At 34.4% G+C, this 14,849-nt stretch overlaps 1 protein-coding gene across 1 annotated transcript in view; it reads left to right on the top strand.

The window, feature by feature from the left end:
* The window catches only part of ASCC3 (activating signal cointegrator 1 complex subunit 3), a 255,303-nt gene that overhangs the window by 64,301 nt on the left and 176,153 nt on the right, over positions 1–14,849 (top strand). The window contains exons 6-8 of the mRNA XM_043439337.1: positions 4,587–4,791; positions 5,473–5,614; positions 6,184–6,309. Of these exons, the coding sequence (XP_043295272.1) occupies positions 4,587–4,791; positions 5,473–5,614; positions 6,184–6,309 (473 nt within the window). The remainder of the gene's footprint in view (positions 1–4,586; positions 4,792–5,472; positions 5,615–6,183; positions 6,310–14,849) is intronic.

Raw genomic sequence — 14,849 nt, 5'->3', positions numbered from 1 at the left:
TTTTTCAGTTTCAATATGGTCATTTTTGTATAACACAAACTTTGTTCTACTAGGATAACTTTTAAGAAGCAGCACACTTTTTTAACCTAAAACCACATATTAAATTTGAATTATTAAAGATTTTTTGAGCCTTCAGTTTGCCCTGAAATATTTTCTACTCTTCTCAGTTGGCATTTACTCTTTTAGTCTATGCTAGGTTGTTATTAATGTTGCTACTAATGAAGAATATAATTATAACCATCAAAAATTTGGGACATTTAAACAGACTAACTTCTTCTAAGGACTGTGGTGAAAGAAACTGACAATGAGCATATATTAAAGATTTTTTTAAATAGAGTTTTTTGTATAATTGCATTAAAAATGATTCTCCTTAATTTCTTTTTCTGAGGAGTGGGGGAAGGAAATACTCATGAAGAAAAGAATCATTTGACTCGTTACTTTATCTCTGTTCTCATCCATTTATGTATTTTGATATAATTTTGTATTAATGATCCTTCAAAATTCTCTTAAAACTACCAAATTGTTCCATTCTTTATTAAGTTACCTTAGTAAGATAGTCACGTCCTATTCTTTTCTCTGTTCCACAAAATCATGGTCTTAGAGAGCAGTGTGATGGTTCAGATGGTAAAGAATTTGCCTGTAATGCAGGAGACGTGGGTTTGATCCCTGGGTTGGGAAGATCCCGAATGGCCACCCACTCCAGTATTCTTGCCTGGAGACTCCCGTGAACAGAGGAGCCTGGTGGGCTATAGCCCCTGGGGTTGCAAAGAGTCAGACACGGCTGAGTGACTTTTCACCTTCAGAGAGCAGTAGCCTTTTGCCATTCAGCATTTTCTGTCTTTTATACTGATTTTCTTTGAATCTTCATGTATGTATGTATATATGTGTGTGTGTATATATATGTATATACACACACATCCTACTTTATCTCTGTTCTTATAACCAGGAAATAGAAGGTAGGCTAGAAGTGAGTGAGAATAGTGTACTAACTGCTAAGTTGATAGTTATAAATTGAATTCTGTTTTGGGGGCTATTGTGGCAAATGTTTAGTATAGGGTGTATCATAAAATAAAAATTAAGTTAGCTTATGCTGTCAAATGACACTATTTTGAGTAGTTATAGAAGACTGTCATCGTAGCATTTTAAAAGGATACAAGCTCTACATGTTCTTCAGTAAAGTTCTGTATTAGAGTTGCTGTTAAGCTTATTCATTTCATTTCTGCTTGTCAGTCTCCAGTTAGCTGAACTCATCAAAGAGACTAATACACTTAAGCATTTGTGCTTAATAACTTGATTTTAAAAGTCGCTTATTATGTTCAATCTTATGGGATTTCAGTATATTCTGACTGAGGCCTTTTAAAGCTATTAATAAGGTAAATATAGTTCCTTCTTAATATTTTAACTTTCTTATTTTGATGATCACAGATGTGTCCCATAGTATTTTGTACCTGTCACATTTGTTTAAAATATTAATGATGTTAGCATAAAATATGTCACCCAAAGACCCCTTCAAAAGCAGAGACATCACTTTGCCAACAAAGGTCCATACAGTCGAAGCTGTGGTTTTTCCGGTAGTCATGTATGGATGAGAGTTGGACCACAAAGATTGAGCGCTGCAGAGCCGATGCTTTCTAACTGTGGTGTTGGAAAAGACCCTTGTGAGTCCCTGGGACTGCAAGGAGATCAAGCCAGTCAATCCTAAAGGAAATCAACCCTGAATATTCATTGAAAGAACTGATGCTGAAGCTCCAATACTTTGGCCACCTGATGCGATGAACCAACTCATTGGAAAAGACCCTGATGCTGGGAAAGGTTGAAGGCAGGAGGAGAAGGGAATGGCAGAAGATGAGATGATTAGATAGCATCACTGACTCAATGGACATGAATTTGAGCAGACTCCAGGAAATACTGGAGGACAGAGGAGCCTGGCCTGCTGCAATCCATTGGATTGCGAAGAATCAGACACAACTTAGTAACTGAACAATACCCAGAGAATTTAGTTTCACGTACACAGCCTTTAACATTCATTTATAGTAGTAAGTTTATGGCATTATTCATATTTTTAAAAATCTGCTTAATATCTCTGTCCTTGAGCATGTGACTGTGCAAATAGGTTAATTTTTTTTTCATATTTCAGAGTACATTAGAAAACTGGCAGTATGCTGCTTTCTTCCTCTAATACTAGAGTTTCTTGGTTATAAATTCAATCATTATAATAGATAAATAAGTTTTACTTACAAAGCAAAATATGTAAGACTTAGAAAAATACTTTTCTCAGAACCATAAAATACAGTTCCAATATAGGTAAGATTATATCTTATTTCATAATTTTCAGATGTAACTTTTATTTCTCACTTTGCTTTTTGAGACTTATGGTGGTTTATACACAGGGGTTATTTCATGTGGTTGACAGTTAAAATGACTTATTCAAAATCATGTAATGAGATAATGACACATGCCTGAGAATTGTGAAAATTTGACTTAGAGTGAATTAGAAAGCTAAATTCCCCCTCCTGATGCTATGTTTAAATCCTTCCTTGTTTTGTATTGGGTCTTGGAACTTGATAAAATAACTTGCACTGTGCATCTTCAGAGTGTGGGCCAATTTCATTCTTCATTGTTTTTCTAGCCTACCAGCAGTGCCTGGGACCTAGTAGGTCCTTAAAACAGTAAGCTTGTATTGACTTGGATTGCTTTCAGTGACATTCCTGTCAATTCCTTTAGGGCTGCAGTGAGCCAGGATACTATTTCTTAGAAAGATTTAATTAAACACAGAAGGTATTCCTTGTAGAACATTTTTCCTGAATATTGAGTTGACCAACCACAGGTTTAATTCTCCCTTGTAAACATTAAGCTTTGATTGACCTGATTCCCCTTAAGTGGTTCTAGACTTCTTCCATTTTTTAAAGCAGCTGTATTTCCCAAATCAAAACTACAAGGAGGTATCACCTTACACCAGTCAAAATGACCATCTTTAACCAGTTGACAAATAATAAATGCTGGAAAGGGGGCCATCCTACCTTGTTGGTGGAAATATAAACTGGTGTAGCTACTATGGAGTACTATATGGAGGTTCCTTAAAAAGCTAAAAATTGGGAATTCCCTGGCAGTTCAGTGGTTAGGTGTTTATACTTCAGGGGGCACGAGTTTGATCCCTGGTTGGGGAACTAGATCCCTCAAGCCATGTGGTGTGCCCTCCCCCACCAAAAATAAATAAATAAAAATAGATTTACCAGATGGTCCCGCAATCCCACTCCTGGGCATATATCTGGATATCTGGATAACTCTAATTTGAAAATATATGTGCACCCCAGTGTTCGTAGCTGCACTATTTACAATAGGCAAGACATGGAACCAACCTGAGTGTCCCACTGACAAGTGATTGGATAGAGAAGATGTGTTATGTGTATATAGTGGACTATTACTCTGCCATAAAAATGAATGATATAATGCCATTTACACCAACATGGATGGACCTAGAGATTATCATATTGAGTGAAATAAATCAGACAGAGAAAGACAAATATCATATGATATCTTATATGTAGAATCTAAAAATAGGATACAGGTGAGCTTATTTACAAATCAGAAGTAGACTCATAGACATAGAAACAAATTTATGATTACCAAAGGGGATGGGGAAGAGATAAAATTAGGAGTTTGGAATTAACATATACATATATACATAGTAATGTATATAAAATTCCAAACAAGGACCTACTGTATATAAACATATACTGTATATAAACATATCTATAAACATAACTATAAACATAAACACACATATAAACACACACATATATATATACTGTATATAAACATATGCTAAATATAAATATGTATGCAGTGTTGTATATAAAATCCCAAACAAAGACCTACTGTATAGCACAGAGAACTATACTTAATATTTGTAATAACCTATAATGGAAAAGAATCTAGAAAAGCATATGTATATATATACACACACCTGAATCACTTTGCTGTACATCTGAAATTAATGCAACATTTTATATTAACTATACTTCAGTTTAAAAAATGGTTAAAAAACTCTGCATTTCCATGAAAAGGTGGATTAACTTAATTTGCTTTAGTCATCTTCTAAATATATCCTGAGCTGTATTTTATTTTTATTTTACTTTATTTCATGTATAAATTAGTAGTGACATATAGACAGTTTAACAGAGTGAGACCTATTATATGGGAAAAAGTTAAATCTTATATATATGTAAAGAATATCTTTATTTTATTATGTTAACAGTAAATACTGATTAGTATTGGTAATTATTTTGAAATAATTTAGATTATTTCAAAATTATGAAATAGAATTTTTAGGTTCCTGATGTTATATCTAAGAATTTATATTAGTCTGTAGAAAAACAATATCTTCTGACTTTTTCTAAGCTAGGATATTATATCATTTAGAAATTGTGACTTAGAAAAACTCTCCTTAGAACATGTAATTAAATGTGCCACTTAAAAAAAATGAATTCTTAGAGCATTGAGTAGCTTATGTTTTGATAAAGAGGAAAACTGGTTTTCATAAAGGTTAAACTTGTAAAAATATGGATCTTAAATTTGCCTTGCAGACAATTGCAAAAAAATTTTAGGAGAAAATGCTAAACCTAATTATGGTTGTCAAGTCACTATTCAGTCTGAACAAGAGAAGCAGTTAATGAAACAGTATCGCCGGGAAGAAAAAAGAATTGCCAGACGAGAAAAAAAGGCCGGAGAAGATGGAGAAACTGCAGAAGGACCCCTGTGCTTTGATCCTAAGGAACTGCGGATACACAGGTAATAAAAACCAGACGTTGAAAACTGCTTGTTCTGTAGTTGCTGCTTTTATGTATCATTATAATTGTTTAGTTTAGTTTTAACAACTTGGATGATTCTTCTAGTCATGTTTTCTTACAAGAATAGAATTTTGTTGTATGAAAACCTAATTTTCTAGGATAAGAAAGCAGTGATCTGCTTAATTAGAATATTCTTGGTTGCATCCACAGAGGTGAGAGATTTAGGTGCTGTGCTTTATGAAGCGTACACAAATTTGTTTTGAGACCTTTTTCTTTCCTACCTTAATGAATGCTTTTTCCCATGTTGTTGAGAAGTAGAAAGGAGGCAAATGAAATAAAGTCATTATTATACATGGTATTTAAATATTGAAACCCAATTTAAAAAGGAACTTATTTATACTTTGTTAAATATCTTTGGATTGTGAAAAAGAAATTTATAATAAAAAACATTAAGTCAAACTTATCAGATGATGTTATCTAAATATAGGACCTGAAAATGTATTGACACTTACGTGATTACACGGAAAATTTCAGGCTTGCTAATAACTTTGTGTCGTTTAATTTCTTCTCTTTTGTAATTGAAGACTACATGAAATAGTTATTATAGTGACTTTGTTTTAGTATATGCTTTCTATTGTGAGATAAAAATGACAGATTTAGCCTATTATTTTTGTATTTACAGAGAGCAGGCACTCATGAACGCTAGAAACGTTCCAATTCTGAGCAGGCAGAGAGACACAGATGTTGAAAAAATACGTTATCCCCATGTTTATGATTCCCAGGCTGAAGCCATGAGAACATCAGCATTCATTGCTGGTGCAAAGGTATGTCATTGGTATATGACCACTTTTGGATAACATGTCTGTTCTAGAGATATGACACATAGATTTTTCCCTGTTTCATTTTACTATGCTAAATTGTATATTTGAATAATGAAGAAAATGAGATAGTGCAGTTTATGTGAAGTTCTTAGCACATAGTAGGTATTCAAAACATATTTGTTCTCCTCCCTTTCATTATCTGTACAACTTGTGTTTTTGAGTTTTAGCAGTTGTACCACTTTTTAACTAAACCTTACAAGGTGTCTTGCACGTTTTCCCTGGCTGCGTAACTACATTTATCTTCAGGAATACCACGTAATTACTGTGTGCTTAAAATTCATCAGTGTAATATGGTTTGTGTGTTATATGAGATATCTGATTCATGAATGCTTTTTGTATATGTATCTGTTTTTTTTTTGGTTGTTTTTGTTTTCCTTTAGCTACATTTATTTGCTAGTGCAATGTCATGAAACCAATAGCATTTTCCCCTCTCTCTTTAATTAAAGAATCTTTATCAGAGACATTATTCTATTTCGTATTATTATTGGATTTTTAATTTTTAATGTTTATAGATGATTTTACCAGAGGGAATCCAAAGAGAGAACAACAAGATATATGAAGAAGTAAAGATTCCTTATAGTGAACCAATGCCAATTGGCTTTGAGGAAAAACCAGTTTATATCCAAGACTTAGATGAGGTAAGATTTTCATTTTGCTAAGTTGATAGTTTTGATGCTTGGTATGATTTTGAATGCATTTGTATTGGAAAAATTATTTTTAAAAGTTGGTTAATCAATCAAGAGATACATGCAGTTGGTTACTAATGAAATAGGGGAGGTTAAATTAAAAAAACATATATACATATATTTTCTTTACACATTGAATATATTTACATATATTTTGTGTATATATTTCTATAATTGTATGTTTATTTTAGCTATTTTAGCTCATACTTTTACCTTATGTAAGCTGACTCAAGTAAGTTGTTTTAAAGGATTCATGTATTGTATTGATATATCAAATGGTCAGCCTATAATAAAATAGAATGTTATTTGAGGATAGGACCAAATTCTAAACTAATTAACTTTCCCTCAGCTTTTAAATTTTGAATAATTGCAGCCCTATGGAAAAGATGCATGAATAGTACTATTCTTATTCCCTTTTGTTTTGATTTACCATTAGTTAAAATTTTGCTATAATTGCTTTATCTCAGAATAAAATATTTTTTCATTTAAAGTACATATATTATTTAAGGTTAGCTTTTTCATCACCAAAGTGAAGTTGCTTTATTTTTGTATATGTCTTATGAAATCATTCAGAAATATCAAATAATATAGGCATAATTTAGCAAAATTTAGCAAAAAGGGCAGCATAAGGAGTAACTATAGCCAACCAAAATTAGCTCCATTCTATACATATTGGTGCATATGTGTTTTGATTTTACAAAAATAGAATTATATCCACACATACTTTTTTTCTGTTTATATATACATATATACACTTACATACATCTTTCTATGTCAATAGACATATTTTTACAACATTATTTTAAATCACTATGTAGTATTCCAACTTATGTCTTCATTACTTTTACACCAATTTCTTATTGTTGGAATTTTAAGTTGTTTCCTGTAAGTTTTTATAGTAGACTAAAATCATCATTAAAGCTTATATTAGTGGGTTTCAGCCTTGGCGTCAAAATTACTGTAGAATTTTTTCAAGATCCAAATGCTTTGATCCCTATTAAATCATAATCTCTTGGGTGGGATCATTATATCTATATTTTGAAGATGATTTTTAGAGCTCTATAGGTGATTCTGAAATGCAGGCAAGGCTGAGAGCCTGTAGAATTAAATAGTTATATATATAATTATTTTTAAACCCTACCAATCATTATAAGGATTATCATCATGAAGATTTATTTAGTTTTAGATAGCAAATATTAACTTTTTTTCATGTAAAAGCATCGTTGACATTCATTGTCTTTATAATGAATGGACCAGGCTTCTTTTTCTCTCAAACTTTTTTCCAAATAAATACTTTGTTCACTTTAATGTAGATTATAGGAGTAAAAGAGATTTCTATTTCTGAATGGGTTCTTTCCATCTGCAGCCCTAAGTTCTCTTTGCCATGTAGCCTCACACACTTATAGGTTCCCTGGATTAGGATGTGGCCATCATTGGGGATCATTATCCTCTCTACCACGCGAGATGTGGATGACCACAATTTAGCTTTTCACCTGTTGACAGACATCTGTGTTGTTTACAGATTTTGGCTGTTATGAATTCTGTGAGTCTATTTGAGCTGCCCTAAGCACAGACTAGGTGGCTTAAAGAACAGACATTTGCTTTTTCACAGTCCTGGAGGCTCAAAGTCCCAGGCCAAGGTGCCGACAGTTTTGTTTTCTGGTTGAGGACTCTTTTCCTGGATTGCAGCCCATGGTCTTCTCTCTGTGTCCTCGTGGACTCATGTGGCCTCTTCTCTATGTGTCTAGAGACTTCTGGTGTCTTTTCTGCTTCTCATCAGGACACCAGGCCTATTTATTGGATTAGGGTCTCATTCAAATGACCTCAGAACCCTAAAGGGTCACTTTGGGAGTTAGGGCTTTAGTTTATAAACTTCGGAATACATAATTGCATCCATAATGTGGAAATAACTGCTCCAGATATTGGTGTACAGATTTTGTGTGTGTGTGTGTGTGTGTGTACAGATTTTTGTACGAATGTATGTTTTCATTTCTCTGGGTTAAATATCCAAGAATGCAGTTACTCAGTCATATTATAATTACTTGTTTAGTTTTCTAAGAAACTACCATAATTTTTTCCCAAAGTATCATTTTATTTACACAACAGTAATCCAGTGTGATCTAGTTTCTCTACATATTCACCAGCATTTGGTGGGTATCATTTTTTTTAATTTTTATTTTAGCCATTTTAATTCATATTTTTATGTATTACTTGTATTTTTCTTCTTGTGGTTTAAATGTGCACTTTCATAAGGGGCAATAATTGGGGAATACTACGTTCAAATGCAGTGTCATAAGTACATAAGTAAACTCTTTGATGTCTTAGCAGTGTAGATAATGATCCCAACTAGATGCTGTTACTGTGGATATTAATATAGAGCTCAGGAAAAAATATAGATGTTAACAGACTGTTAGTTTAGTTAAATGCATCTGTTAGTTTGGATCTTTTTTAAAAGGCAGGGTCTTTATGTATCAAGAGAAATGCTCTTGAAGATGTTATCTTTCTCTTTTCACTGAGATCATAATTGGATTCTGCTCCTGACAGTCCTGTGGAACAATAGATAAAATGCTTTTATGTCCTTTCGCTGACTGCATGTTGCATCAGATAAATTTGTCCTGTCTTTCTTGTCTTCTTAAAATACTTCTGTAATTTGATTAAAAAGATAAGGATAATTTAAAAATTCTAAAATGATGTGCAAAATTGCTGTTAATGCTCTTAAATGGGTTTTGTACTTTCTTGGAGAGGGAATAATCCAAAAAAAAACCAAAAAAATCATTAGATGGGCTTCTGTATTAGATAGAACTCACTCATTTGGAAGTTAGAGAAATGAAACTCAAAATAAGTTTTAGCAATGAAGACAGACTGTTGGCTTTTCTAACCAAAATATCTGGGAATAAAGCTGCCTATGCATTCAGATGGATATATAAGTTCACATGATGTCATCAGATCTTTTCCTCTATCTTCATCTCTCTCTCTCTGTGTCTTTCTTTATTTCCTTCTCTTTCCCTTCTCCCTTATCTTCTCCTCCCTGTCTTTTACCCTCTATTCCCCTCCTTTTATTTCTCTGGTTCTTTTTATCCCAACTCTCAGATACATACTTTTTACATGTAATCAGGGAAGAACATAAGACAGCAACTCCAGGCTTTCCTCTCCCCTCATTCTGAAAGCAAGAGGCTTTTCCCCATTAAAACAAAACAAAACAAAAAAACTCCTGGGATGAGCTCTTATCTTCTTGACTTGTGTCACCAGTTCATTTCTGAGCTGCTTTCCCCGTGGTAGGAGTGTGGGATTCTTAATTGACTATGCCTGCTCACTTGAGTTTCCTCACCCTCAGCCCTCTGTGAGCCATCAGGAGTCAAGGAGGAGTTTCCCAAAGGGAAGATGAGGCTGTTACCTTTAAAAAGGAGCATGTGAAAGATGCCAAGCAGACAGAACTGTGTCTTTGATATTTTGATGAAAGAGTGAGGTTTGCTTTTTTGTTGGTGTTAAATCAGTTGACTGCTATCTGTTTCCACAGGTGGGAGTTACAGTTTTTAAATAGCCAATAGAATGTTATTTGGCAGAATTGGAATACTGATCCAAATATACTATTTAGTTTGGAAAAGTAATGTAAAAGGTGCATATAATGTTTTGTTTGAGAAGTTAAGAAAGTTGAATCCTATAAAATCTCAATGTAGAGAGTTTGAGGATTTTTGTGACCCCAGATTATTGAATCCCATGTTTACAGGCTCGGTCCTGAGGGAAATTATAAACAGGGTGTTATCTCTGATCTTAAGTTACTCCATGTAGTGTATCTGACCCACACCATTCCTATGGAAGTGATTAATACAGTCGGGGTATGTTGTGCAGATTTCTATGGCAACACAGAGAAAGCAGATTAGCAAGTTCACAGAAGTCTTCATGGAGGTCAATGAGCGCATAGGATTTTGCCAGATAGACAAAGGAGGTGGTGGGGGGTGTATCATATGCAAAGGATGCTCCATGAAACAGTATGTGACCTTTTGTAAACATGTATTTCAGTATTATTAGTATGCAAGCTACATATGTAACATGGCAGCAAATTAGTCTAAAAAGAGACTTACTAGTACACATGAAGGACTTTGAAAACCATACATAGTAAGTTTAAATTCATTATTATGGGAAATGCTACTTCTTAAAAATAGAAGTAAATGATCAGATTTTTTTTTCACTTACAGAGATTACTCTGGTTGCAGTAAAAAAAAAAAAACTGATGGTTGAGAGTAGAGTTGCTGCAATAATTAAAGGGAGAAATGCTGTGTGCCTGAATGAAGAAAGTGGAGCCTATGTAGAAAGTGGGACAACGGAGAGTAGATAGCTGCTAGTTAAATGTTAGTAAATGTTAGTTTAGAAGTTGTATAACATCTGATGACAGGTTAAATGACAGCAGATGAAGCAGAGAGAAGAAACTGAAATGATATCCGGGGCAACATGGGTGAGTGCTGGTGTCATTTATTAAGATGAGAAACAGAAGAAGAGGAGCAGGGTGCGTGTGTTACGTCCGGGAGGTCACATGTTGATGAAGACTGAAGCTGTGAATCCAGCCGGACGAGCTTGAATCGTGGCTCCCCATATTCTAGCTGAAAGACTGGGGCCAAGTTACTCTCTGAGATCCAGTGTGTCCCTTGTAAAATTGGGGTGATAGTACCTACCTCATCGTTTTATTGTGAGGATTAAGTCAGTGCAGTTCAGTTCAGTTGCTCAGTCATGTCTGACTGTTTGCAACCCCATGGACTGCAGCACACCAACGCGTGGAGTTTACTCAAACTCACGTTCATTGAGTCAGTGATGCCATCCAACCATCTCATCCTCTGTCATCAAATGAGTTAATATATGTAAAACACTTGGAAGAATTGTGAGTACTTAAGACATTTTAGATAGAATGTTAGCTTAAAATGATAAATGTAAACTGACACTGGTGAGATCAATCTGAGTATGGATAACATGAAAAGACTTAATTGTTTCTCTGGAAATTATATTTATTAAACACATTACTTCTATGTTCATTTATGCTTTTCAGGTATTCTTTCATTACAAGTACATAGTCACTCTATGAAGACATAGGCTCAGTTCAGTTCAGTTCACTCGCTCAGTCGTGTCCGACTCTCTGTGACCCCATGAATTGCAGCACGCCAGGCCTCCCTGTCCATCACCAACTCCCGGAGTCTACCCAAATCCATGTGCATCAAGTCGGTGATGCCATCCAACCATCTCATCCTCTGTCGTCCCCTTCTCCTCCTGCTCCCAGTCCCTCCCAGCATCAGGGTCTTTTCCAATGAGTCAACTCTTCGCATGAGGTAGCCAAAGGACATAGGGTAGTTTCCAGTTAACTGATAGAAAATAAAGAAACCTGTCATTGTATTTATTGACATTTTTGGTTATCTCAAGACTAAGAGTTTGGGAAAAGGGAAGTAGAATGAGTATAAAAAACTGTTACTTTTCTTGTGGTTTTACTGTGTTCTCTGAGCCTGAAGGGATCCTAAAGCTAAAAGAGTTTATTGACATAGTTTGATTCAATCAAATTACAAAAGCAAGAAAGCTAAAGAGGCATCCAGAAAAACACTTCAGAATGTGAATCATTTTTATGAGATCAATCTGAACAGGAAAAAATGTTACTAAAACCTGGACATACACCCGAATAAAAAGCCTTTTCCGGAAGCATCCCACAGGCTGCTTATTACACTGTCAAGCGTATTACCAGTTTCATCAACACCATGACCTTGAATTCCTCACTGCTTTTTTTAGAGGTGGTATCAAGAAATAATAACAAAATCTAAAGTTCAGCACTGAGAAGTGAACTTACAGTCTTTTTCATACTGATAGAGATCTTATCGAAGAAGATTTCATGAATTTCACCAGGAAGGAAACAATGTGACAAATATTAAATTTCTGATCATTTCAACAAATTATAATTTCCCTTGATGCATGTCTCACCTCACTTGGCAATCAAAGAAACATGAGTATTCTGATAATATTTGCTATTATATTTGTCAGATTTTTCAGTACTTATTACCACCAAAACAAACAAATGAACAAACAAATATGTAAATATAGACACATTCTACATCTGTTGTAAACCCCACAACACATTGTTATTCTTTTTGCTGTTAACAGTCTTTTTTTAAGATATCATTTAAGATGTCTAAATGATAACCAGGAAACGTCCTTACACTTGTGCATCTATCTGCTCTTTTATGCCTTTGTGTAGGGAGATTCAGATTTCCATCTGGTATTCATTTTTTCTAGTGCAAGTCTGCTGGTGATAAATTCTTTCAGTTTTGAATGTCTAAAAAAAAAATCTTTATTTTGTGTTTGTTCTTGAAAGATATTTCATTTGCTGTGAAATTTTAGGTTGATGAGTTTTTTCCCTAGTACTTACAGATGTAGCTGCTTCTTGCAGCTTACAGATGTTGTCTTCTTACTTACATTGTGTCTAATAAGGAACTTGTCCTCATTCTTAATCTTCTTCTCTACATAGTCTTTTTTTTTTTTTCTGGTTGATTTTTAGATTTTCTTTTCCTCACTGGTTTTAGGTAGTTTGATTATGATGTGACTTTGTGTTAACTTTCTGTTGTTGTATAAGAAATTACCAAGATATTAGTGACTTAAAACATCCATTTATTATCTCAGCGTTCTGGAGGTCCGATTTGGATGGGCTGGACTGGGTTCTCTGTTTGGACATGACTTAGCAACTAAACAAAACAAAAGGATTTTAGGGGTTTTCTGTTTTAGGAGTCAATAAATGTGCAGTATATAAAAATTTGTTCCACGAGATAAGCTTTCCCATAAGAAATGTTTATATATTTTGACTCTCAGCAAACATTTATATGATTAAAAAGTAATATTTACTTGGTATGAAGGTACATTATAGTTCAAATATATGAAATAGCTAAGTGTGATTTGAAGGAGTGAATCTATATTTTCTTTTCTAAAAAAGAATTAATTTTGTCTGTATGCCCTGAACTTTTGTAGGATTGTACTGTAAAGTCTACTGGGAATGCTGCAAACAGCTAACCAGGAAAAGGGCACCAGCTGCTTGAAAAATACCTGCTAAGGAGAGTTATGACTAACATCTGCCTCTAGCTAGGAGTAATTGAACAAAATAACTTTCTTTACAACCTATACTTTATTGATTGTATGGGGAGGAAAATTAGAAGAGAGAAGATTAAAAGCATAACAGCATATTGAGCTACCCCAGAATGATAATGTTAGAACTCAGATGATTTCAAAAGTCTGAAATGTACATGAATTTAACTTGTGGGAATTTCAAGCTGCTTTAGAAATGAACTTTGTCCATATTTTCCAACATACTGGGTGTTGTAGTTACGCAGGCCTATCACGGATAGACAGAAATATTGAGTAGGATTGTATTACTACTATAGGGTTTTGTTATTTGTCTTTGAAAATATATGTGAATTGCTTATCTGTCATCAGGAATCATTTCTTGAGTCTTGATTGATGCAAGTCACTGTGCTATGGTGGATATCAAAAGGTTTGGAATTAGGATCGTGCATTTGAGCAACTAACTATTGCGTTAGGCAATAGAACTGATGGGATTCTCAGCTTTACCTTCTGCACGTTTTGTGATGTGGATCAAGTTACATAACACCTCTGAGTTTCAGTTTCCTTATCAGTCTGTTTATTCTGAGAAGATTACATGTGTCAGCACACAGAAAACGTGTAGCAGCATCTGTGATATATTTTGAAAGATGAGCTACCCAAATTGCAGTGTGGTATTGCAATCCTGACAAGGTTCAGGGCATACTTTGAAACTTTCTGTTAAGACATATGGAAAGATGGAATTATTTTGGTATAAGTAACATTAAAATTCCTCAAAGATGAATACTGGGGCTTCCCCAATGGCTTAGCGGTAAAGAATCCGCCTGCAATGCAGGAGTCATGGGAGATGCAGGTTTGATCCCTGGGTTGAGAAGATCCCTTAGAGGGGGAAATGGCAACCCACTCCAGTATTCTTCCCTGGGAAATCACATGGGCAGAGGAGCCTGGCTGGGCTACAGTCCATAGGATCACAAAGAGTCAGACACAACTGAGCATAGTACAGCACACAGCAAAGATGAATATTGAAGTAATGTAGAAAATGGCTTTAAATTAATAGAGATAAAGCATAGGAATTTGCATTTTTTTAGTTAATACTGTACATTTTTTTAGGCACATTATATCACATTATTTAACTGAATCCCCTGTATAAACCCTGAAAGCAAGATGTTTTGGAAAGGACAAGGTTCATTGGATTGAACGGTGCAAATATCAAACAGTGGCTAAATAAACATAGGGTTACCTTGCTTTTTGTATTCTCTGCAAGCTCTTACATTCTTGATAAATTTTAGAGTTGTATGAAAATAATAATTATGTAATTTGAAAGTGTTAGTTGCTCAGTCATGTCCAACTGATTGCAACCCCATGGACTGTAGCCCACCAGCCTCCTCTGTCCGTGGAATTCTCCAGGCAAGAAT

This window comes from Cervus canadensis, chromosome 20 (genome assembly GCF_019320065.1).
Source record: "Cervus canadensis isolate Bull #8, Minnesota chromosome 20, ASM1932006v1, whole genome shotgun sequence".
NCBI classification, from domain to species: domain Eukaryota; kingdom Metazoa; phylum Chordata; class Mammalia; order Artiodactyla; family Cervidae; genus Cervus; species Cervus canadensis.
This window is presented reverse-complemented; position numbering and strand designations above follow the sequence as displayed.